The 23,914-nt window shown below is 37.4% G+C and overlaps 1 protein-coding gene across 4 annotated transcripts in view; it reads left to right on the top strand.

The window, feature by feature from the left end:
• nptn.L (neuroplastin L homeolog) overlaps nt 1-23,914 on the top strand; it is a 37,580-nt gene that overhangs the window by 11,513 nt on the left and 2,153 nt on the right. For 2 of the 4 annotated variants that reach the window (XM_018250829.1, NM_001089013.1), the window contains 6 exon segments: nt 8,014-8,200; nt 8,956-9,050; nt 13,274-13,407; nt 15,027-15,300; nt 22,839-22,860; nt 23,562-23,630. In XM_018250829.1, coding sequence (XP_018106318.1) covers nt 8,014-8,200; nt 8,956-9,050; nt 13,274-13,407; nt 15,027-15,300; nt 22,839-22,860; nt 23,562-23,622 — 773 coding nt within the window. In that variant the 3' untranslated portion in view covers nt 23,623-23,630. 4 annotated transcript variants of the gene reach the window in all.

Here is a 23,914-nt window from a genome sequence, read left to right as displayed (position 1 = left end):
ATGTTGGATTTTCAGATTATTCAGCAATAAGCATATATTATAGATCTACCCTTTCTAGTCCCCTTCCCCCCTCGCTTCAAGGACAAACAAGGTGCCCACCCACTGTTCATCTGGCCCAGATTCAGAATTTTGTAAGTAAACTACAGCATTAATGTGATTATACAGCTGCTGCCAGGAATCTAACATTTTATGTTTATTGTACAATTTGTAAGACATGATTTTTCAGCAGTCCACAAAGCAAACAAAATATACATGCACTTGAATTGGATCTGGATGTCAAGCTTTCGCAGTCTTCCAATATAACTCAAGATCATAGATTCCTGGCAGCAGATAGAGGATCATGCTAATGCTTTATTTCACTTTCTAAAATCTGAATCTGGGCCAATACCTTGGATACGGTCTAGGTCTCTGTGGAACATCAGTGTGCTTTGCTTGAATAGAATTTTCTTGTCTATAAATACCTGCTGCTGCTGTGCTTCTTGATATTCTATTATTGCACCTAGGGATTTTTACATTTAGATGGAGTGTGACAATAACTTCAAATCTTTTTTTAAAAAAATTTTTTGGGGGGAGGGGGGGAAAGGGAAGTACCATAGCAGGATCACCTGTCTGATGAGGTTTCCCCAAGTTATTTTCACCTCTAAATGAAAAAATGGGAGTCGAAGAATGTGTGATCCTGTGCACCTACCCATACCAGTATTCTAGAGCATGTTGGAATTCTGAATATGTCAAAAGTAAGCGTGGGATGTAAATTTTCATTAAAAAATAACCTTAATGTCCTTTACTGTATTGATATGTGCGAATTCAGAGGATTTCTTTTTGATCTGTGTGTTAAGTGATTAACTTTTAGGCCACGCATGAAGACAAGGGCTTTGTTCCCTCTCACATGGTGAATCAGAATGGAACAGCTATTTCTCACTCATAATAATGGCTTCTGCCAAACTTATGCCAGGGTGGTATTGCATATAATTTGCTTTGGCAGGTACAGCCTAATAGAAAGGGGGAAAACTTCCTTAGAGAGCAGCTATAATCATGCAAACAGCCCACATTTTTTAAACTCAAAATGAATATATTTTTTCTGTTGCACTGAAATTGAAAAGCTACTATTTTAAGCTCTAAAATCCCTTTTCCGACATGAAAAGTTGCCAATGCTCGCACCCAAATCCAGGATACTAGTATATCAGCCATTGATGCCAAGGGACATGGGTAGGTATTTTATGTCCCATGCTTTTGTTCCCTTGGATGCTCATTGCTCTGCACTCTTTGCAACACTGTGGATTATAGGTTAACATCAAGCTGGGGAAGTCTTTTTCTCTTGGCGTTAATGCAAAATAATGGCGGTGCAGTTTAACGTGACAAGCTTCTAAGAAGGGTTGAAGATTAACAGTAGCTGGAAGGCAATAGCTTTGGCATATCTGAAAGCTTTGGTAGCAGATGGTCACCAGTCCATGCCTTATTGGCTGCTAAGATGTTTTAGTTGGAAACACAAGGGTGAAAGAAGGCTTGAGAGATTAAACTAAAACGTTTGGCTATATATGCTTCTACATACCAGGTGGCAGATATATTTTCCTATGCTAAGCATTTTTTCAGCAGTGAAATTTCATGCCATTGTATATTCAATGATGTGCTTCTCACCTTCTCGAAAATGTGGGAAACCGGGTTTTCACAATCACTTTTTATAGTCATTAGCAGAGATTCCAGTTACTTAATTGTAAATAGCAGAATCATTGAAGAATTTTTACTCCACATATACACAACAGAAAATGTAACAATTAGGCAAAACCGATACTTAAAACGGTTGCTGTAGCAACCTGGCATTTTGACACGATGATCATCTTTCATGCAGCCCACAGAAAGTTGCTAAAAATACCCCATTGCAAACAAAAAAATTAAACAGGTATGGAGGAGAAAATAATGAGGCAAAGGGCATCCATTTCTGCCGCAGTACTTTTCATGCTTTTAGGTTAATCGTAATGAACTGCTTTTTAAGGTAGCATTTTATCCATTTGCTAGCAGTTTTGTGAGATGAAAGGCGTAAATGAATTATGCTGGTGATTGTAGCTGCTGCATAGTATGTCGTTCACAATACGTTTTCCTACACCACAGCTGCCCTTTGCCAAATTTCTGCATAATGTTCCTGTCTCGTAGTTTTGCCGTTTGTGTAATTGCTGTTTTTGTTTGCAAAGGGATTTGTGCTCAGTCTAATGAATGTCTTGTACAATCACTCTCACTCTGCCACCCACTCATTAGCTGATTACTGCTCTGCAATCAAGGTGTCAGTCTATAGGAGATGAAGGCACAGAATGTATTCGCCATTTGTAGGAGATGCTGCATTGCAGCATGAACAAAGTAAAAGAAATGTGTCAGGGGAGGGACTATGATGTAGGCATCAGGGTTTAGATATACATTTGCAGAATAAAAATGCAGGAAGAGCATAGGCCAAACCTGATGCCAATACTAAATGTACTGCACTACAGCTAACAATGAGAAACTCGGATAGATCTGTATTCTCAGAGAAGTGCCACATATCGATTACTATATAGCAATTATGGTGCCGATAAATTATATATGACTATATTATGTGGACTATTCAGCTGCCTGCTTACATACAGTATAATGGTTTCCAGGGATATTATGAACTTGCACTACATTTCCCAGCATATATTGCCAAGAAGCCCCAGAAACCGAATAAAGCACACCTTATCGGCATGGAAAAAGAAAATATTATGAGCTTGATGTGCCACCTCCCAAATCCAGTTAGCGGCTGATGCAGTATCACTGTCCTTTCTGTGTCCTTGTAAAGGGTTATTTATGGAGGTTGGCACATCTTTCAGGTCTTCACATTGTTTTCACGTTGCAGAACTTCCGAAGATGAATTTGTGCATATATCACTAGGGTTTATTTAAACAAACTACTTGTACAATGACAGTGAGCCATGTTGATAACATTGTAAAGGGTTCCTGCAATTTTTTGAAGAGGTGCTATGCTTGCTTTTAGTTGTTAACACTAATTTCTTGCTGAAAAATAAAACTCTAGATAGAATTGTTCTTTTATTTAATCTTTTCTGCTATCTCCATTCTTATTTGATTTTCTTTTTCTTCCTACACCCTATTCTTTTCTTTTTTTTCCCCCCTTGCCTCTGGCTTGTAACTGCTTCTTTGCTGCCCCTACTAAACATAGCTGGGTTTGTCAAGTCACCTATGTCAGAAACTAAACTAACGGGTGATGCCTTTGAGCTGTACTGTGAAGTGGTCGGATATCCTACCCCTGAGATCCAGTGGTGGTATGCTGAAGTGAATCGGGCTGAATCTTTCAAACAGCAGTGGGATGGTACCAGAAAACGTCGGGTCACCATTAACACAGCCTATGGAGCAAATGGGGTGAGTGTGCTGAGAATAACACGACTGACTCTGGAGGATTCTGGAACATATGAGTGCCGGGCAAGCAACGATCCTCGGCGCAACGACCTGAGACAAAATCCAGCCATGACATGGATCCGAGCCCAGGCCACCGTAAGCGTCCTTCAGAGTGAGTCCTTCATTCTCCAGTATCGTAGTGGAATTGTAGTAACTAGATGAGCTCTGGTGAACCTGTGTGTGCCCCATCTCCCTCACAATCCAAAACCTGAGATCCTTGATAAACCATCCTGTTGTCTTGTTATTTTGACCCTTCGGTTATTCCACCATGCGTAGGCTCTAGAAGCTTCCTTCCACCGCTTTATTCTTTTGTCTAGGAAATGCAGAAGTAGAGGGTTTGGCCAATAACACACAAGCTCCCTCTGTTTGTGTGTGCATTTTGTGTCTTCTACAGGTTCCATTCTCCCCTGGTTTAATTCCTAATGTTTGTATTTTTGTCTTGACGTTTTGTTGATCTGACTTGTTTCTGGATCTAACCCATTTCTTTTCATCTTGAGATGCAGTTCTACCTGAGATTCTACAGTGCTGTAATCAAGCATCAACTTTCCATGTCTTGTGTTTGTAAGTGAGCAGAGTCTTTGCAGTAGTCAGGCTGCTGTTTGTCATTGTAAAAATGGTTCAGCTTCCCATTGTTAAACTGAGCTTTGTGTTAGTTTTCAAATTTTGTCTTGCTAATTTGTAGCAATCTTATTTATTCTGCCTACACCATCAGATCACTATAGGAAAAAGGGTTTTTAGATGATAGTTTACATTTTAAGGAGGCTTGTTTTGAGAATCTGTTAAACTGCTGTGTTGTGGACTTTGTTTCAAGGGTATATACACTTGTGCTAAACCTAATTACCTGCAATATATATTTGGGAGACTTTTCAAGTTAATTAATAACTTTCTTTGTGGGATTCATAGTTATGCTGGTGCTTTAATACTGAAACTGATACTGAAAAAGCACATTTTGCATGTTGAGAAGAAGGAGAGTGGCACAATAAGTCACTATATTTTTTGGCATCTCTGTGCAAGCTTGATGGCTTTTTGAAAATGTTGATTTTGTTTTTCTTTCCCCAAGTGAATTACTCAAAATGTTTTTTTTTTGCCCTCTTCATTGCATTACCCCTGGCATGTGCTGTAGAGCATCAGCCATCAAGAACATAGACAAGAATCGTCGTGTTCATATTGGAAGCTGAATGCACGTGCACCTTTCACTATGGTGTACATTAGTAACATGTCTTATACCACAGCCCAAAACCCTACTGGCCTACTTTGTCATTTATTCTTGTTATTCAAAATTACTTTAGTGGTAAAGCAGATAACGTTTGGATTCTGAAACAGAAATAACTGGATAAAACTGAAATGAGTTTTAAAATCTATTTTGTATTTAGTTGTGTCTTCTAAATGGACAACGTTTATTAAGCTAAGAATTTATCTAGAGCCTGATGTGCACTATAATGGGTCAGAAAATGCAGCAAAATAAGACAAACCATTGATCAACATTGGTCGGAAGCTATTGGAAATGGATCTTGAATCAGAGTCAAAGTACAAAGTGTTACATGCTTGCTGAAGAGATGTTACGTGACTGCAGAAGAGGATGATTGTTACATGCGTCCGAAGAGATGGGGGGATGACTGGTGGCAAATAAGATTATAGTGAAAGATGGAAGTACTGACCTTTCTTGAAGTGCACTTGAAAGTGTTGTCATCTACAAGAACGTTGGAATGAAGCAAAAGGAACACCATATAGAAGCATACAGTAAACATACAGTAAATTGCAAAGACTGGCATCCCACACTGGAAGAAGATCCAGTTTTTTCTCTGCTTCAGTAAATTAAATTTAAAATATTTTTTTCACAATTCAAAAGCAAGGGATCACAAAGTGAAAATTTAATCTAGCCTTGCTCACAACAGTAACAACATTGTGGAGTCCTGCTGTGCTTTAAAACAAAAAGCAGAATACTAATTCTGAAGGACAGCTCAATGCTTTATCTGTGTTATTAGTTCTGAATAGTTAGAAAGTTGAACTGTAGTGTATAAAACATTAAAATTGCCATTGTAGCTTCAATCCCTACATCTAGAGTCTGCTACATATTTGAGTTTTGTGACATTTGGCATTCAGCACTTTCTTACCCATGTTTTTATTATGAGTGACTGTTAGAGGTCCAGAAAATCGATCATTAGAATCTGCTTAATAAAAGTTGCAGAACTCTTATTGGCGTACTCATCGGTATTCATCCAACATTACTTGATGACCAAGTTGAGGGAAGGGTCTTTAGGTATAATTAGGCCCACCAATTTAATTTCATGTGCTAAAATACTAAAACCCTTTGATTTACTTTCTATATCCTTCCCTTCTGTATCAGGCTTTCATGTTGCTGTCTGTTGTGCATTATTTGTTCATTCCAGTTGTGTAGTTTTTCATTTTGTGTTCCTTGAAACATTTGTTTAGTGTTCACCAAAGCCTAATAATCTTTTACAATTCTCTCACCCTCTTCCAACTTATAAGAACAACAGAGGAAACGGTGATTTGTTCATAGCACTTGTAAACAAAATCTTCAAAATATTTTTAGAAGTATCAAGGTGGAATTATCGAAGCTTTTTTTTTTGTTTTGTTTTTCATTTCTGTGAGTTTTTTTTAAATTTTTTAATGGCATCTTGATTGTAAGACGCATGTAGACATGCTGCCACTGCTCTTTCTAAGACAAAGAGAGACAATATGCCTAGAATTGTCAGCAATTAAGATATCTGTGTTTAGAGTGTAACCATAATATATTAAAGGCACAATGCCTAGTAGGTTACTACACACATTTTGGGGAAAGTTTCCAGTTCAGTAGATTTCTATATAGATTGGTACAAGACAATTCCAGGCATTTTGTTAGCTATCCATATCAGCAGACTGTTGTAAAATCCTGCCAAAATGACTGGATTGCACACAATTTGCCCACACAGGCTTGTTAAAACAGCTCAAAATATCTGAATATTCGTGTCTGAAGAATCATATCAATGGGAAATGGTGAAGTTGTAAGGCTGTTGTCACTTTTTCTTAATCCGGTGATTTACATAGTTACTTCCCACATGTTTCTGTGAAGGTCATGGGCTAACAATGTTCAGTGACTCAAATGATGATCACAACATTTGTGTGGGGTTCCAGCAACGCTGCACAGGATCAGTATTATACTTTGACAAGAGTAGCGCAGGCCACAAAACAATAGACCATTTTTTTGGGCAAAGGTACATCGACTGCAGAGAGCCACTTTACACTGGCTTGTGGGCTTATGGTTGAATAATTTGGCAGTCCATTGCAATTTATTTTCTGCATTGATGGACTAGCAATATGTTCAGTCCTGTTACTAAAATGTTTTCTATTAGAATTAAATTGGCAAGAAGCCTTCACTCATTTCCCTGTACTTTTATCATTCTTCTTATCGCTTGCTGATTTTTCTCATTGCTTTATACATTTCCCTCCAATGTTATAGCTTATTTTATTCTTGCTCGCTTTTTCGTTCATGCATTTCCAGAATTACATTTCCTTTTCTTCTTCAATAGAATTCTTTGTGCCAAAAGTAAAGAAAGTTGCAGATATTTTGTGTAAGAAAGAAAGCAATGCAATCTTTGATGCCCCTTAACTGGGAAGCATTACTAACAGAAATGTTGTAGTATACAGATTACAATGTTGTTTTTCCCATGACTATTCTCTTGCAGCAGCTATGGATGATACTGACCCGGTATACAAATACCACCAGTCCTGTCAGCAGGTTCAGTATGTTTCAGCCACGAGGGCCAATAACATACTATAACCCGACTCTTGTGTTGTGCTTTTCCTTTTAGTAATGTTTTTTTGTCTACCATACATTCATTTTCATCCTTTTAAATTGTTTTATGATATGAATATTTTCTTTCATTAGTATTTATGTATATTGCCTACCTTTGCGTAATATTTGCTAGCATGAAGTGCTAAACAATGAAGTTTACAAACCCTGTAACATTCATGAAGAAAATCTTAGGCCTGCATCACATAGTTCCCAGCCTGGGTAAAAATGTGCATAAGATCTACCTGTCACTGTGTGACATTTACCTTCTCCGCTTTATTCATGCTAGTACAATAATCCTAAAACACCAATTTTAATCGGCAGACAGGTTTTCTATAGGGGAGCAGTACGGGGGGGGGGGGAGAGAGAATTGCCCACCGGGTTTGCGCGTGTGTGTGTGGTGGCAAGTTGAAATTAAAAAAAATAAAAATAAATAAATATATATATATATATATATATATATATATATATATATATATATATATATATATATATATATAGACACACACACACACACACACACACATAAATACAGATTTCTTGCGGAGTCATAATTAATTATCTGTTTGCTGCATGTCATTGGCACAGTAATAGAATCAGCTTATTTGGAGACATTTTGTTAGCTATGTGATTAAGCTGTAATGGACCTCTTAATTTCCACCTTTTAGTAAATCAACACAATTGTGTCCATTCCATCAGAGAGTAAGGCTGAATGGTGGAGAACTCAATGCTGACTATTGAAACGGGACAATGTTTTAACAATTCTCATATTTATAATACAGTATATATAATTTGTTTTTTCAGAGCCCAAGATCACTGCCACTGAGGAAATTACCATTAAAAAAGAGACCTCGCCAACACCTATTTTCTTGCAGTGTAACCTCACTACAACTCCTAACCATGTTGAACCAGATAGTGGCTTCTGGACAAAAAATGGCTTGGAGCTTCAAGACACACGCAAGACACCTTCTGACAATATCTTGGAGCTGAAGTAAGAGGCTGTTGGGTATATTGCCATACTATATACGATTGATGGCCATCCCATTTGCTAACAAATATGGTTCTGTAGCTGCAATGTTGTCCTAATTATAATCAGGATATATACAACATTTTCAAATAAATATTGTTCTAGTTAAAATCAATCCCAAAGAGTAGTAAAATTCCTAGAGCCCTTATAGTAGTACATAGGTTTTCTCTGCTTCATAATAGGTATTACTTTACTAAAGAATGTACCATCTTGTAAGAAGAACAAACATTACACTATTAGATTATCTGCTATTTGTGATTCCTTTTAAAAATGTATTGAGGTTAAAAATATATATGTGTACCCCTAACATTAGATGGCAAACAAAGGCTGAGGTACAAGAGGGGCAAATTGTAAGGTTAAAAACTAAACAACCCTGCATTAGGTATTTCATATGTGGGAAAACTTTGTATTTTCTGTTTTGTTGCATACCCTATTTATTTGGCTCATGCTAAATATTGATCTATATGATTTTATTAACCTCTTGAATCCTGTTCTTAAAAGGGTTGAAGCGTTGAAATTTACTTTTTATTATGTATATAGTAAAAAAGAAATAAAAATAAAAACACAAAAATTGAATGAAGACTAATTGGATATTGACATAGCGTTCTACTATCTACATCAGGTGAACTGCCTTTAACTTTAAGTTGATTAGATTTCTCCTTAATCATAGTCACATCACACTTATTATTTTGCTAACATAAAATTCTGTTTTCTCAAAGGATTGCAAAGCCAAAGGCAGATGACTCTGGAGAGTATATGTGTGTCTTCATCTTAAAAAATTCCCCACCAGCCAATGCTACTATTGAAGTGAAAGGTATATTAATTAAAATCAAAAGCTGTATTATGTTGCTCTAACTAATAAATGCATTGGGTGGGCCATTGTTTTGGCCTATATACTGGTAAAAAGCTGGCAAGATGGTATAGCAGCTAGTGTTGACCCAAAAATTTGGGACAGTAGCGTGTTTTCCACTGTGTTGCATCACTTCCTCTTAAGAAACTCTATAAATGTTTGGAACCGAGATGTTGTCCCCTGATTGCCTGATATAGAATTTCTGCTTAAAGAAGATGGAAAGGCTGAGTTTACTTGGGGGTGCCAAAGGTTAGGCACCCGAAGTGATTGTATATGCTTACCTGACACCCAGGGCTGGTGCCCATATCAGCAGAAAACTACACCGGTCTGGAGGTTATTTCAGCAAGCACCACGGAGTGATCGCTTCTTCTTTCTTCGCACTGGTGTGCAGTGAATCGAAAAGCCGACCTTTAACGAAAAAGTCGGCTATTTAGTTCTTCTATCTTTGCATCTACCCCCTGAAATTGGAAGAAAGAAGAAGCAACTAGCTCCATGGTGCTCAATGGAAGAACCCCCAGACAGGTGTCGTTTTCTCCTTATAGGAGCACGGGGCCAGAGTTTTCAGAAGCATTTCTGGGTCCATGCAGTGATTTCCAGAATCCTTTCTGTTTTTAAAGTACTAACCTCTTAAGAGCCTAAAGTTCATAGCCATCCAATATGAGCTAGTTGGCCTTGTCCTTCCTCTGGATTCTCTGCATCTTTAAAGCATGTGTAAACCCCGACAAAAATGTCTGTGAGCGTCTTTAAAGGAGAAGGAAAGCTCCAAGACGGTTTATTGTCAACACATTAGCCTCAATACTGCAAGCTAGAATGCTATATTTATTCTGCAGAATGCTTTACCATACCTGAGTTAACAGCTCTAGACCCTGTCTCTGTTTGTTTAGGATAGAAGCTGCCATTTAAACTTGGTGTGACATCACTTCCTGCCTGAGTCTCTTGTCACTTGTCACTTACAGCTCTGAGCTCAGATTACAGCAGGGATGGGAGGAGGGAGGGGGAGAGGAGCAAACTGAGCATGCTCAAGCCCTGCCTTGGAGGTTTATGCTGAAAACAGGAAGTCTTGATACAGAAGCCCATGTGTACACAATAAAAGGAAAGAAATGCTGTGTTTCTTTTGGCAGAGGACTCAAGAGCAACATTACTTTGAGGGTTTACTGGTGTATTTATATAGACCTTTCTGATAAAGCTTACTTAATTTTAGCCTTCTCCTTTAAATCTTTAAATGCCTGCCCCTCCAGTTATTCAAAGGTTAACAGTAAGGCAGCATTCACTTAATCACTCAAGATTTATTCTCTTCTAACCCACTTAGCCTTTGCGAATTTACTTTGGCTGTTGTGTTGGCTACTGAGCATGCTCATATATATATATATATATATATATATGTGAAAAATGGCGGCATTCACAAGATTTTCAGGCAAAATAAAGAAAAACTTTTTATTTAACTTTTTATTGAGTTAAATAAAAAGTTTTTCTTTATTTTGCCTGAAAATCCTGTGAGTGCTGCCATTCTTCACCTATACATTTACCCTGCTGGCTCGGGCACCCAGGTACTCTATCCTGTAAATGGTGTGCACCTTTGGGACTGGATATATGTCGGACTGGCCCACAGGGATACCAGGAAAAGTCCCGGTGGGCCCTCATGCTGCTAAAAATTTGGCCTATTTCATGGTCATTTCAATGAGAACTAAGTGGCTTAATAGATGGAATAATAGATTATAGTATTATATAGTATGTAAAGAAAAGAGACTAGGAGAATAGAAGTTGAGTGAGGAGAGGAAGAATAATAGTAGTGAGAGTGGGCCCGTGGCCTAAGGTTACTTGGTGGGCCCCTGGTCAAAGGTTTTTGGGTGGGACCGAAAGTCATGTTGGCTTAGCTCTTACTTTGATGTCAGGTAAGGGAATGGAAATAACTCACTGGGAGGATTACAAATAAGTTTAGCCAAGTAAAGACAAGGAGAAATGTCAAAGGTTAAAGGAAAACTATACCCCCGAACAATGTAGGTCTCTATAGAAAGATATTGCATAAAACAGCTCATATGTAAAATCCTGCTTCATGTAAATAAACCATTTTCATAATAATATACTTTTCTAGTAGTATGTGCCATTGGGTAATCATAAATAGAAAATTGCCATTTTAAAAAATAAGGGCCGCCCCCTGGGATCGTAGGATTCACTGTACTCACAAACATACCAACAAACCATACATGTTAGGTCACATGAGCCAATTAACAGACAGAGTTGTGTCTTTTGCTTCCACACTTCTTCCTGTTACAGTTAGAGTTTAAGTATTTCTGGTCAGGTGATCTCTGAGACAGCACAGAGACCATCACAAAATGGTGGCTCAAGGCAAGAGATGTAAAAGGGCAATATTTACTTAAATATAAATTCCAGTTTGGTAAGATTCTTTAATATGCCACTTAATATGATATGAACTATCTGTTGCTTAAGTGATCATTTTGGGGGTATAGTTTTCCTTTAAGTTCTGTTTAGCTTTCAGAGCCATCTGTTAATACCTGAGGCAAGTGACAGAAAAAAAAAAAAATAGATGTCTGCTCACGTGTTATAGAAGACAGGCTGCTCTTTTGAAATGTGTATATATAAGCACTAGGGAGAGAGGAATTTTTTCTCCTTGTTTCGCCTGCAGAAATGACACCCATAGACTTGTATGGCATCGTGCGCCAAAAAACAGACACGCGTCAAATTTTTTTGACGCCCATATACTTTTGATGGGCATCCACGACATTTCGGCGGCGGCGAATTATCGCCCATCCCTAATAAGCTCAAGTTGTTTTTATATAGGTGATGGAACTCTGAGGTTACTTCTAATATCCTCATATTTTACAACAAGGGGTACTTTATTTATATATTTACACAAGATTATATATATATATATATATATATATATATATATATATATATATATATATATATATATATATATATATATATATATATATATAATGTAATATCTATCTATCTAATATGTAATATTCAACAATGTCATTGAGCTGTTTTATTTGTAGAAAATGCGGAAAAATATGTTTACTATTTTGTACACCTTTACAAATGCTGTCGATGAAGTAATACAAATGTATCGAGTTCGGTCTGAACATGGAGCCAACTCAAATCAAAAACAGATCTATCTATCTATATATATATATATATATATATATATATATATATATATATATATATTATATATATATATATATATATATATATATATATATGTATATATGTATATATGTATGTATATATGTATATATGTATATCTATATATCTATATCTCCTACGTTCCCAGACCTACAAAAATCCATTTAAATCACTTTAGTCTTTGGAAACATGTTTTACTATTGCACATGCACACCGATAGCCTGAACCTTCTACCAATTCGGAGGTGCTGTTTTATGTTGTTAACACTAGTTTCCAAGGTTGGTGACTTGGCTCTAGCAGCATAGGTGAGATAATTGACAGGCTTGTACAGGTACGGGATCCATTATCCGTATACCCGTTATTCCAGAAAGCTTCGAATTACGGGAAGGCCATCTACCATAGACTTAGTTTTAAACAAATAATTCCGATTTTTAAAAATGATTCCCATTTTCTCTGTAGTAATAAAACGGTACTTTGTACTTGATCCCAGCTAAGATATATAACCCTTATTGGGGCAGAATAATCCCATTAGTTTTATTTAATGCTTATACAAATTTTTAGTAGTATGGAGATACTTTCTGAATTACAGGAAGATCCATTTTCGGGAAAGCCCCAGGTCCCGCTCATTCTGGATAACCGGTCCAATGCCTGTATATGTGCTTTTCAAAGCCCTTTATTATCAAATTGGAGCAAAAGATAAAAATCTATTGAAAAAATGCTTATATATTTGGGTAAAATACATATAAAAATCCTAAAGGTTAATCACCCTAACTCTGAATAAAATTAAACCCTGACATAGTTACGTATATACAAAATATTATAAGCACACAGTGAAATTTGAAAAATTAATTATTATGTTTTGCAAACTTATGTATAGCAGTGAATTGTGTGGAGCAAGTATGGCAAACTGATATTTAATAAACCACCCTGACACTTTTTGTTGCTCCCAGTTCAGACTACAAAACAGGTAGGAAATTACATTCGCAGCAAGAATGAGAAATGCAAATGACAGATTTTTTTTTTTTTTTAAATAGCTGTTCCAGAAATTAGTGGTCATAAAAAAAGTGAAAACAAGAATGAAGGACAAGAGGCTGTGATGTACTGCAAATGTGTTGGATACCCACCACCAGATTGGATGTGGTATAAGATAATTGATGGAGGTCTAATGGTAAGCATACAGTAAATATTTTAGATATTTTTATTTTCTTCAGGGGTACCTAATAATTATTGCAAATACTTTTACATTGGTCTCTGCTCTCCCCTCTGGCAGGGGGATCAGTGACACCACTCAGTGTAAGACATGCAAGAAGCTAAACAAGGAAGTTCAGAACTCTTTCCTCTCCTGCATCATTTGCATATCTTTTATATGATTGGCTGAATCTTGCATTTTAGTGAATATTGCTCTCAGCCTTGAATGCAGTCAGTTTAATCTCATAGTATCATGTAAAGCTATAAAACGTGAAGTCCTGTTCATTAGAGCCTGAAAAAGACCAGTTCTATGCTTTGCAGGTCGTCTTCTAACCCATTTGTTGTCCCCCCCCCCAAATATTTCCAAGTTATCATTGATGTGAGGTTTTAACTCCGCAATAGACATAATGAAAATCAGTTTTGTCTTTGAACTTAACAAGATACTGTGTTGCTTAGTTAAAATTGTTGAGGTCCTACTACAATATGCAACTTTACACAAGAGGAGCCAATAGTAGTCTCATCAAAACTAAAAGGTGGTTGGTTACTATAGGCAACTGCACTGGTGCAGTTTAGCACCTAGCTTTGTAACATAGTAAATAAGGTTGAAAAAATATACTCGTCAATCATGTTCAACCTTTTAGTTTTGCCTAACTGCTAGTTGATCCAGAGAAAGGCAAAAAAACCCATCTGAAGCCTCTACAATTTGCCTCAGAGGGGGAAAAGAATCCTTCCTGACTCCAAAATGGCAAATGGACTAGTCCCTGGATCAACTTGTACTATCAGCTATTACCTATAACCCTGTATTCCCTCACTTGCTAAAAAGTCATCCAACCCCTTCTTAAAGCTATCTAATGTATCAGCCTGTACAACTGATTCAGGGAGAGAATTCCACAACTGATTCAGGGAGAGAATTCCACATCTTCACAGCTCTCACTGTAAAAAAAACCCTTCCGAATATTTAGGCGGAACCTCTTTTCTTCTAATCGGAATGGGTGACCTTGTGTCAGCTGGAAAGACCTACTGGTAAATAAAGCATTAGAGAGATTATTATATGATCCCCTTATATATTTATACATAGTTATCACATCACCCCTTAAGTGCCTCTTCTCCAGCATGAACATCCCCAATTTCACCAGTCTTTCCTCATAGCTAAGATTTTCCATACCTTTTACCATATTAGTTGCCCTTCTCTGTACCCTCTCTAATACAATAATGTCCTGTTTGAGTGATGGAGACCAAAACTGTACGGCATTTGTAAATCAGCCCAGCACTTGGACCTAAGGGAAGCAGCAAACAGGGACATTTTGGAGCATTTTATTGTTTCATGGGTAGGGAAAAGTTCTCACTGTGGTCCCACATTCACTTAGATTGGAAATTGACTGCATCATCTGAATTCCGTTATATTTAGGTCATTATCACTTGAAATAGCTTACTGAAAAAATGCTGATAAATACTATATTTTATGGTTAAATAAAATTAACCCCAACTTTAGAATCCATAAGATTTCCCTTTTGTTCATAGGCTTTTTTGACAGATGTAAAGATGTTGCTGATTTGGTTAGGGTGCTTATTTTTCTCCTTTTATTATATTATTCTACAGGAGATTAACAATGCAACTGGACGCTTTTTTATCACAAACAAAGATAACTATACCGAGCTGAAAATCATTAACCTGGATATCAATAATGACCCCGGCACTTACCTTTGCAATGCCTCCAACACTGTTGGCTCAGACAACAGCACCACCATCTTGCGTGTACGCAGTAATTTAGCACCTCTCTGGCCCTTCTTGGGCATTGTTGCAGAGATTGTTATCCTGGCTGTTGTTATTGTGGTGTATGAAAAGCGCAAGAGGCCGGACGAGGTGCCAGACGGTAAGAGCTGGGGAAATGGGTTTATTTTTAGTTTCTAAAACTGGAAAAATCACTTGGGGTAAAGAGAATGGTCAAATGAAAACCATTGGAAGCATGGATATTCTGAGTAAAGGAACCAGCTTACCGCTTTCCACGGTGGGTCCGGGTCCTCATGCCCCAGACCTTCAGCAAAGGGAAGCAACACACAGAAACTTCGAATAGCAGGCAGGCACCACTCCGGAACACCGAAAGTGAATCAATCAGTAGAGTCCAGGAGTCCAAATTATTAGAAGTAGTACAAAAGTCTTTATTTACATTATGTTTAACAGATAAAAGCCTGATGCGTTTCATGTGCCCCAAGGACATTTAATCATATGATCGTAAGTGGTCCCCTGATAAAATTAAGACAACTTAACTGAGTACATAAACTGCCTAGATCTTCAAAAAATTAGGAAATTAAGGTAGACAGCTTGCAGATACCTGTATTAACAATAAAAGAAAATTACAATGAAGAAATTATTCACTGCTTCCAACACAAAATATGACACACACCCATGGCTACTTTTTTTCAGAATTTTCAGATGGGTTTCTATTCCCTCATGTCTGAATGCATTCCTCTGTCCTGCCGTTTTCAGACCCCCAAAACATAAGTTACATAGTTAAGTCGGGTTGAAAAAAGACAAAGTCCATCAAGTTCAACCCCTCCAAATGAAAACCCAGCATCCATACACACTGACCCCTCCATACTTTCACATAAATTCTATATACCCATACCTATACTAACTATAGAGTTTAGTATCACAATAGCCTTTGATATTATGTCTGTCCAAAAAATCATCCAAGCCATTCTTAAAGGCATTAACTGAATCAGCCATCACAACATAGTTTTGAGGCTGAGAACGGGATCCTTTTTTCAACAGAGGCATCACATTAGCAATTCTCTAAGTTGCTGCAAGTTGTTTGCATAGAGTATCTTTAGCTAAACAGTACTGTGCTGTGTATGTGTGTTTTTAAAAATTCCAAAACAGTCCTTATGGCAAACAAGTACAGTTGTGATAAAACCAAAATTGATCAACCAAAATAGGGATAATAGAGGACCGTATTTGGCAAACTGTAAATGTAAACATCACCCAAAACTTGTACCTGTTATAATTACTGTGGATGTGCTTTCACTCATGTGTGGACATTTAAGTGTTAGAGGGAATTGATTTGTATAACAAGCATTTACATACAGGTAGCTTTATTTCACTGAATTATTACTCTAAACCGAATTCCATCCTTCCTGTGTTATGATGTGGCACAGGGGTGTTACACAAGAGGGAGGGAGGGAAGGGGTGCTATCACTCCAGTCACTTTGTACTGCTGTACTGGAAGTTGAAGTTTATCAGAGCACAAGTCACATGACTGGGGGCTCCTGGGAAACAGACAATATGTCTAGCCCCATGTCAGATTTCAAAAATAATATTAAAAAATCAGTTTGCTCTTTTGAGAAATGGATTTCAGTGCAGAATTCTTCTAGAGTAGCACTATTAACTGGTGCATTTTGAAAGAAAGACCATATCCCTTTTAAGTTTTGCCATTTACCCCCAGATAGAGGAAAGCCTGTTAATTATACTACAGTTTTTTTCCACTGATCTTAGTGTGCTGGGTACAGGGCTAAATATTTACACAGTCAGCTACCTCGATTTTGTTTTTCTAAACTGCACTGTAATCTGATTGATCTGAAAAAAAAACCAAATTGTATGTTCTGTGAAAGTAAGAGCTAAATTTACAAGTAGTCTTTTGTAGACCATTTCTGTTTTAACGCAAGCAATACATTGTTTGTTGGGCTTAACACATCCCTCTCAAGTTTCTTCCCTTCCTGTGTATGTCGGGTAAGTGCCAGTCCTGAATGCTCCGCTTCTCGATAATATTGTGTCCGGGAGTATCGTCGCCCAGATGTTCATGTTTTCATGCTTTTGTTTCTAACCACTAGGCCTGTGTACAATCCCATTTAGTCTGATATATGAATGCCGCCTTGCTGTTGGCATGGAACACACTGCTGAAATGTCTGCCTGTGTTCTCATTATAGATAAATATTATACCTTTTAACCATTTTGGATTTTCAGTTAAAATATAACAAACTACATCTGCATTATAATGAAATACAGGTATTCATATACTTTTGTCTGTGAACACTACTCATTTTGAAGGATTAGCAAAACACTTTGGAATATGAGGGTTCTCGTCAAATTCCTCCGCCAATTGAGCCTTACTAATGGCAGTAGGGTTAATCTTTTAAGTATAGTTCTTCAGAATCCTTCAGTACAGCAGTGTATTTCAAGCCAACCAGCATGACTAAGGTTTGTTCCTGCTGGCTATGACTTGCTGCTTCTCTAGTTACCCTATGCATTTTTAATAGGTTTTTGTTGACATGCAACCCATTTCTTTCAATTTAAGATGCTTTATTTGGAAAAGCATTGCTGTTAGCCAAAAACCTTGACCTTAAGGTGCAGCGAACACTGCCGATTCAAGTGACTCCACATGGCTTTACAGCAGCCAGTTGTACCGAGTGCACGGCTCACTAAAAGCATGCGAACGGCAGATGTTCTTACCGCTACAAATATGGTTTCTGTTGCTATAGTGGTACTGGGTAAATACATTCCAAGAGAACGATTCACTTGGGATGACTTTAGAGAGATCCCGTTTCTCAAATGTTGTTTGTTAAGTAATGGTACGAAGGTAGTTAACCTCTGTGGTGTGCGTTGAGCATGAAGCTGTGAAGGTCTGGCTTAAATCTCATCCCATCTGTTTGAATACAAGGGCTTTCTTTAATATGGCAATGCATTATAGCACATGGGATTGCAAGGTAATTTATTTCAATTTATATCGTTTTACATAAAGTAACAGTGTGGTCAAATTTATTTAATTTATGTTTCCTGATGTTAACATATTTTGCTTCTTCTTTTTTTTCCACACCAACCGGCAGTCCTGCCATATGGAAGATGTATGTGTGTGCTTGTTGGAAATCCTCCAAAATGACATGTAGTTAGTTTTGAACAGGATTCAATACACCACTCACTGACAATAGAAAGGTTCCTAAGCGTTAGGCATTGTCTATCCTGCTATTTAGAATTAGCATTGCCACTGTATTCTGCTCTTCCTTGCACCATTTTCTCCTCTTCTCCTCACATTTTGCTTGTCTCCTTTCTCAGCAGCTCAGATTGGATCACTTTGCCTGCTTCTTTCCTCCCAAGGGTTTTGTTTTCTTGTCTTTGAATTTTGTTTTTAGGGAGGGGGGATCCAGGGCAGCATCTTTTCTAATGATATTTGTCGGTTACTGTGACTTTTTTTGTTTTGTTTTTTTTTTTCCCCTTCGATTGCATCAATCCCTAAATATTATGGTGGTAAGTGCGAGTTATGCATGCGTTTCCAGTTTGTCTAATCTCGCTTCCATTGTTGGGGTTGCGCAAGCCCATGATGTTAACACTCGGAAATTTCCCTCATCAAAATTTCACAACTAATTTTTAGTCTTCTATTTTTTTTCCTGCCTCTTATAAATCAAATTTGTTTCTTTAGCAATGTTCTTCTGACCCTTTCACCCTGCTTCCTCTATCTTATCATTTCTTTTCAAGTAACGCAGGATCTTGGCCTTTATAGTGCTATGCTACTGTTATGGTACCTAACAATAATAGGTTTAGGGTTGACATAGAGATATTAGATATGTACAGAAGTAGTTCAAATTAATATTGCTCTAGGTTAGAAGAATTCCAGCCACTGTAGGTACATATAAATCATTTTTATACATACTTGCACCTGCCTGTTTCCTAAAACTTTGCATTGTTTATATTAATTACGGGTCATTGGTGCATGCTAATGTATTTAACATTTGTTCCAAAAGGGTTGTTGTGAAATAATTAATTTTCTTTATTAATATCTACAAACCTACAAGCTTCCAATAAATTCCCATGTAAAAAAAAAAAAAAAGAAACCATCTCCAATGAATTATTAGAATAATTTGGAATAATTGAGCATTGCTGCTACTATGGCATACAGTGTATTCCATGGCTACCGTTTCTGGAACAAACTGTAATAATCCTTATAGATCTGGGAGGAATTAGTAAACTGTGTTATCTGAAAGGAGCAAACACCAGATTTTTTTTATCCAGATTTGCATTTCAATTTTGTCCTTTGTTGCTACAAATCCTTTACTAAAAGTGTATGATACATGGGCAAAACACATTTGCTGCTGCATACAATTTTTTTTCTTTTTTGTGATAATGCAGATTGCTTCATTCCCTATTTAACATAAACTATTGCTGAATACAGTTATTCATTCATCATGCTTCAAGCAATGAAGACTTCAGAGCCATCCAAATGTGGATGTGCTGGTCACAGTGAAAGGCAAATCATCTGAAGTGCAGAATACAAGAGTTCACCACAAGAAATCAACACACATCTTGAGCAGTCATAATGGGGCTAAAGACAATTTACAATGAAACCAATATATCCCTGTGTCCAGGTTTGCAGTGCCTGAATATAAACCGTTTTAGAGCCAAAGTCGACTTAAATCATCATAAATACATAATAAAGTCTCCAAACTTAGCCTGGGATGGTAAAAAGGGGAAGGGCTAAGGGTAGTTCACTTTAAAATTAAGGTTGAATATGATGCCTACATCTGCTAAAACTGATTCCATTCAGTAGGAGTTTACATGAAAATGAATTGCATAATTCATAATGTGTTTAAACCGTTAGTCAGTCAGTCTTTTTGGTTACTCTGTTCAGTGACCCTGGCAGCCAGATAAGATGCAGGCTGGACCTAAGCATCATAGGAACACTAATTAAAAAAACATTTAAAATAAAGAGAGAAGCTGAAAAGCTGTTTAGCTTAAGTCCATTGATAGCCTTCTATAAATTAATATAAAGGCAAACTTGGTTACCTTGTAGACTGTTAACATATACATTATACAGCCACAGATCTTAAGCCTTAATCTGGACCACCACTTGTATCCTAGGATTACTGTTTTTAAAGTACATGACGAAAAGCAGTAGGTTTTTATTTAGCCACATTAACTGCAAAGGTCCATGCAGAGGCATAACAAACAGTCCTTTCTGGTTGCGTTCTTGTGTTTTGCACTTTAGATCTGATTTTCCCCAATGATATTTATAATGCAGTACCAGGCACACTCGCCCTTATTTTCTATGGGAAGGATTAGCACTCTGTCTGTATATAGTTTGCAGCATAGAATGAGCTAGGCATTACCTTTCTGAGCATACATTGTGCCTCTTACAATATGTATTCCCTTTTAAAATGAGCTTGCAGAGTGCCAGTAATCGTGCCTTTTCCATGTACTTTTTGTACCTGCATAAACCGAGCAGCTATATTGCTCTAGGAGGCAAACATACTTCCTGTTTACCTGTGGTTGTTTTATTTTATCTTTGTTATATGCCTTCAAATTCTAAATCAGGGTCCAACTGTGGCAACGCCACCACACCTTCTAAGGCTAGTAAGCATATAAATAAATACTGTATAGGCAATTGTGGCTCATCATTTCAGAGGGAAAATTTGTTTTAAGAATCAACAGGATATCTACTCCTTTCCAAACTGTACTGTATTGCTTCAGTTTAGAAACATAGAGGGGAAGCAACAGATTTTATAGGAATAGTGGTGTGCTAGTTAGGCCAATGAGATCTCTGTAATCCATTTGCTGGTATTACAGTACCAATGGCAAGCTATCCTGTCATCTGTGTGTAAGCTCCGACTCTGTGCAAACTCTTAACACCTTCCAGCAGTGATGTTTTCCTGCCAGTGAATGGTTTGGATTTTGCCTGTTTGTGTGCGTGTGTATGTGTGTACAGGGAACTGGTTGTTGACATTCAGGCCCTGTGTGTACCTGTAATTTTCCTTTGCATCAATAATACAGCACGCAGACGCCACCTACTGCATCCTCAGTCTGATTTTTCTGTCCCATTTCAAAATGCATTCTGCCAGCTGTGGAGAACAGTTGATATTTTGTGAATCTTTTCTTAAATGTTTTCTAGTTTTTATTTTGTTTGTTTTCTGAAGAGACTGTATTCTTGTTGCCTACCTGTTGGCTTTGCCTATGCGTTGTCAGCAGGTAGAGAGGAGTAATAGAGATCCTGTGATCATATTACTCCATGTTTGTGCTCATGCGGGTGCTAATAATTGTTTCAGAGACTGTTACTTCTTTCCATCTTTTTGCTTCATGTGCACTAGTCTTCTTGTGGAATCCTGCTGTACGTTTCTTCAAGACTTCAGTGAAAATTAGAACATAAATAGCTGCAAAAAGAAAAAAAAACAGCAGCCAGGAGGGGATGTACATTTAGAATACAGCTAAGACATAATGCTTAAAGGGGATCTATCGCTAAAAAAATTGAATAAGCTTCAGCATACTGAAACTTTCTAAAAATAATCAATTAAAAATTCTGTACCGTTTCTGAAATAATCAAGTTTATATTCACTATCCCTCTCTCAGCATCTGTTTCTCTTCATTCTCTCTTCATGCAGCAGTTGGGTGTCAGATATTCATTGACAGTTAGATCCAATATATCTTACGGATGGGCTCCTTTTGCCTAGAAGATGTATTAGAGCTCACTCTATTATAATCCCCAGAAATCCTGTCTCTCAACATGCAGAATCTATGCAAAAAATGTAGTTAGATTGTGTTTGTAGTGGAATCAGTTATTTGAATGAGCTCTAATACATTTGCTAGGAAAGGAAACCCTCCTATAAGATATATTGGATGTAACTGTCAATGAATATCAGACACCCAACTGCTGCATGAAGAGAGAATGAAGAGAAACAGATGCTGAGAGAGGAATAGTGAAGATAAACATTTTTTTACGATAGTTCCCCTTTAAAGTATTGCCAGTCAGATGCAGTCAGCTGATATAACATGAATGCCATAAATCAGTGATTTCCAGCCTTCTCATTACCTAAAATGTTTGCGTCCAGTTGGCTAGCACTGCCGTAAGTTATGAATTCTGATGCCCTGTTCTTAAGTAGCTGAAGTCTGACGGGGAAGTGCTTGTGGCATGCTTCATTTCAGTAGTACCTATCACATATACTTACCCATCTGAAGGTGGTATTTTAGTAGCCAAATAATGCTTTTTCCTAGAGAAGTTTAGTTATCTGCTCTGTAACTATAGATTGCAGGATTAGAAATACATAAGGGCATATTCCACTGTCGCTATAACCCCACTCCAAGAAACCAGCCAGCAGGATTTTACAACTGAAATGTTGGGTTTGTCTTGTCATTAATCTTTTGAGAGTGAACCACTGGAACTAGGGGACATGATGGTTTAAATAAACCAATGCAGTCTGTCCGCTACAGTTGCAGTCCTTCATGGCCGATACAACTGAAAAGCTTCATTTTGAGTGATATAAACAGCCATTTAATAAGGTTCTCTCCGCTCTTTGGGACTGTGACGCCTCTATGATTTACTCTGAGTGCGTTCCAGTTGTCCCATTATAAGCCTTTCTGTAATCATGCGAGTACTGACACTCTTGTTTTTTTCCCTCCTGTTTTCTGTCTCTTGGATTGATTGGTTGGCTGCAGATGATGAACCAGCTGGACCAATGTAAGTAACTCATTCTTGCTCTTGCGTTTTGCACTTTATATCCATTTCTGTACACTTAGTTTATTTAAAAGGTAAGTAGCATGATCAAAAGGAGGTCTTTTATGTTTGTGTAAATATAATATACTCCTGGGCTTAAATGACGCCAGAATATATGTTGTAGTATTGCTTGTCTCTGAAATAAGGATGTTTGTGTTCTTTATAGATTAAGAAATCATGCATCATCCTTACTCCCATCTCATTTGTGTTCTTATTTTCTGTAATGTTCTATATTCCCATATGCCATTTTGTTTCCTCTGGATATCCATATTCTCCTTAAGCCAATGTTCACCTGTAATTCATCATCCATTCACCTCTAGCAAGTGGCGTCCCCGCTAACGCACATGCAAACCGTATTCTCCTTGGTTTTTGTCTAGCACCATGTGACAGTCATGTCCGTGCATCCATGTACAGTTCTCCGGCACAAGGAGGGAATGGCAATAGTGTTATTGATGGGGGTGCTGTACTGTATGCCTGTTGGTACAACATATCTGTATAGCACACTAAGTGCAGATGAGTTTTGTACACTTTTTTTTACAATTCTTACACACTGCCATGTGTTTAAGGCTTGTCTGTCTGGATGATGAAAGAAACATATTTTGAAGAATTATTCTTGGTTTTATTTGGCAATTTGTAAGTACTAAATAATTATCTTTCCACTTAAGGAAGAGCAACTCTACAAATAACCACAAAGACAAGAACCTGAGGCAAAGGAACACAAATTAGACAACCCTGTAAGTAAACTTTTAGTCTATAACCTTCTAAGCAATTCTCTTATTTTAACATCCATAAGAAGCCGTCACAATCTAATCAATATATAGTGTTGGTGGGCAAAGGTTGAGGTAGCTTAGGTCCTGTATAGGTTCTGGTATTTGGCTTTCACACTGTAATCATCTGACTGATATTCTATGTGATCCCATAGCCCAAAATGATGACCTTATTTGCAAACAAGAATTGCTCTTTGGAATATAGTGACATCATTGAATAATACAGCTCTGTTCCTATGTAATTCTAACAA

This window comes from Xenopus laevis, chromosome 3L, assembly GCF_017654675.1.
Source record: "Xenopus laevis strain J_2021 chromosome 3L, Xenopus_laevis_v10.1, whole genome shotgun sequence".
Taxonomy (NCBI): domain Eukaryota; kingdom Metazoa; phylum Chordata; class Amphibia; order Anura; family Pipidae; genus Xenopus; species Xenopus laevis.
The sequence above is the reverse complement of the archived record's forward strand: the minus strand, read 5'-3'. Positions and strand labels throughout refer to the sequence as shown.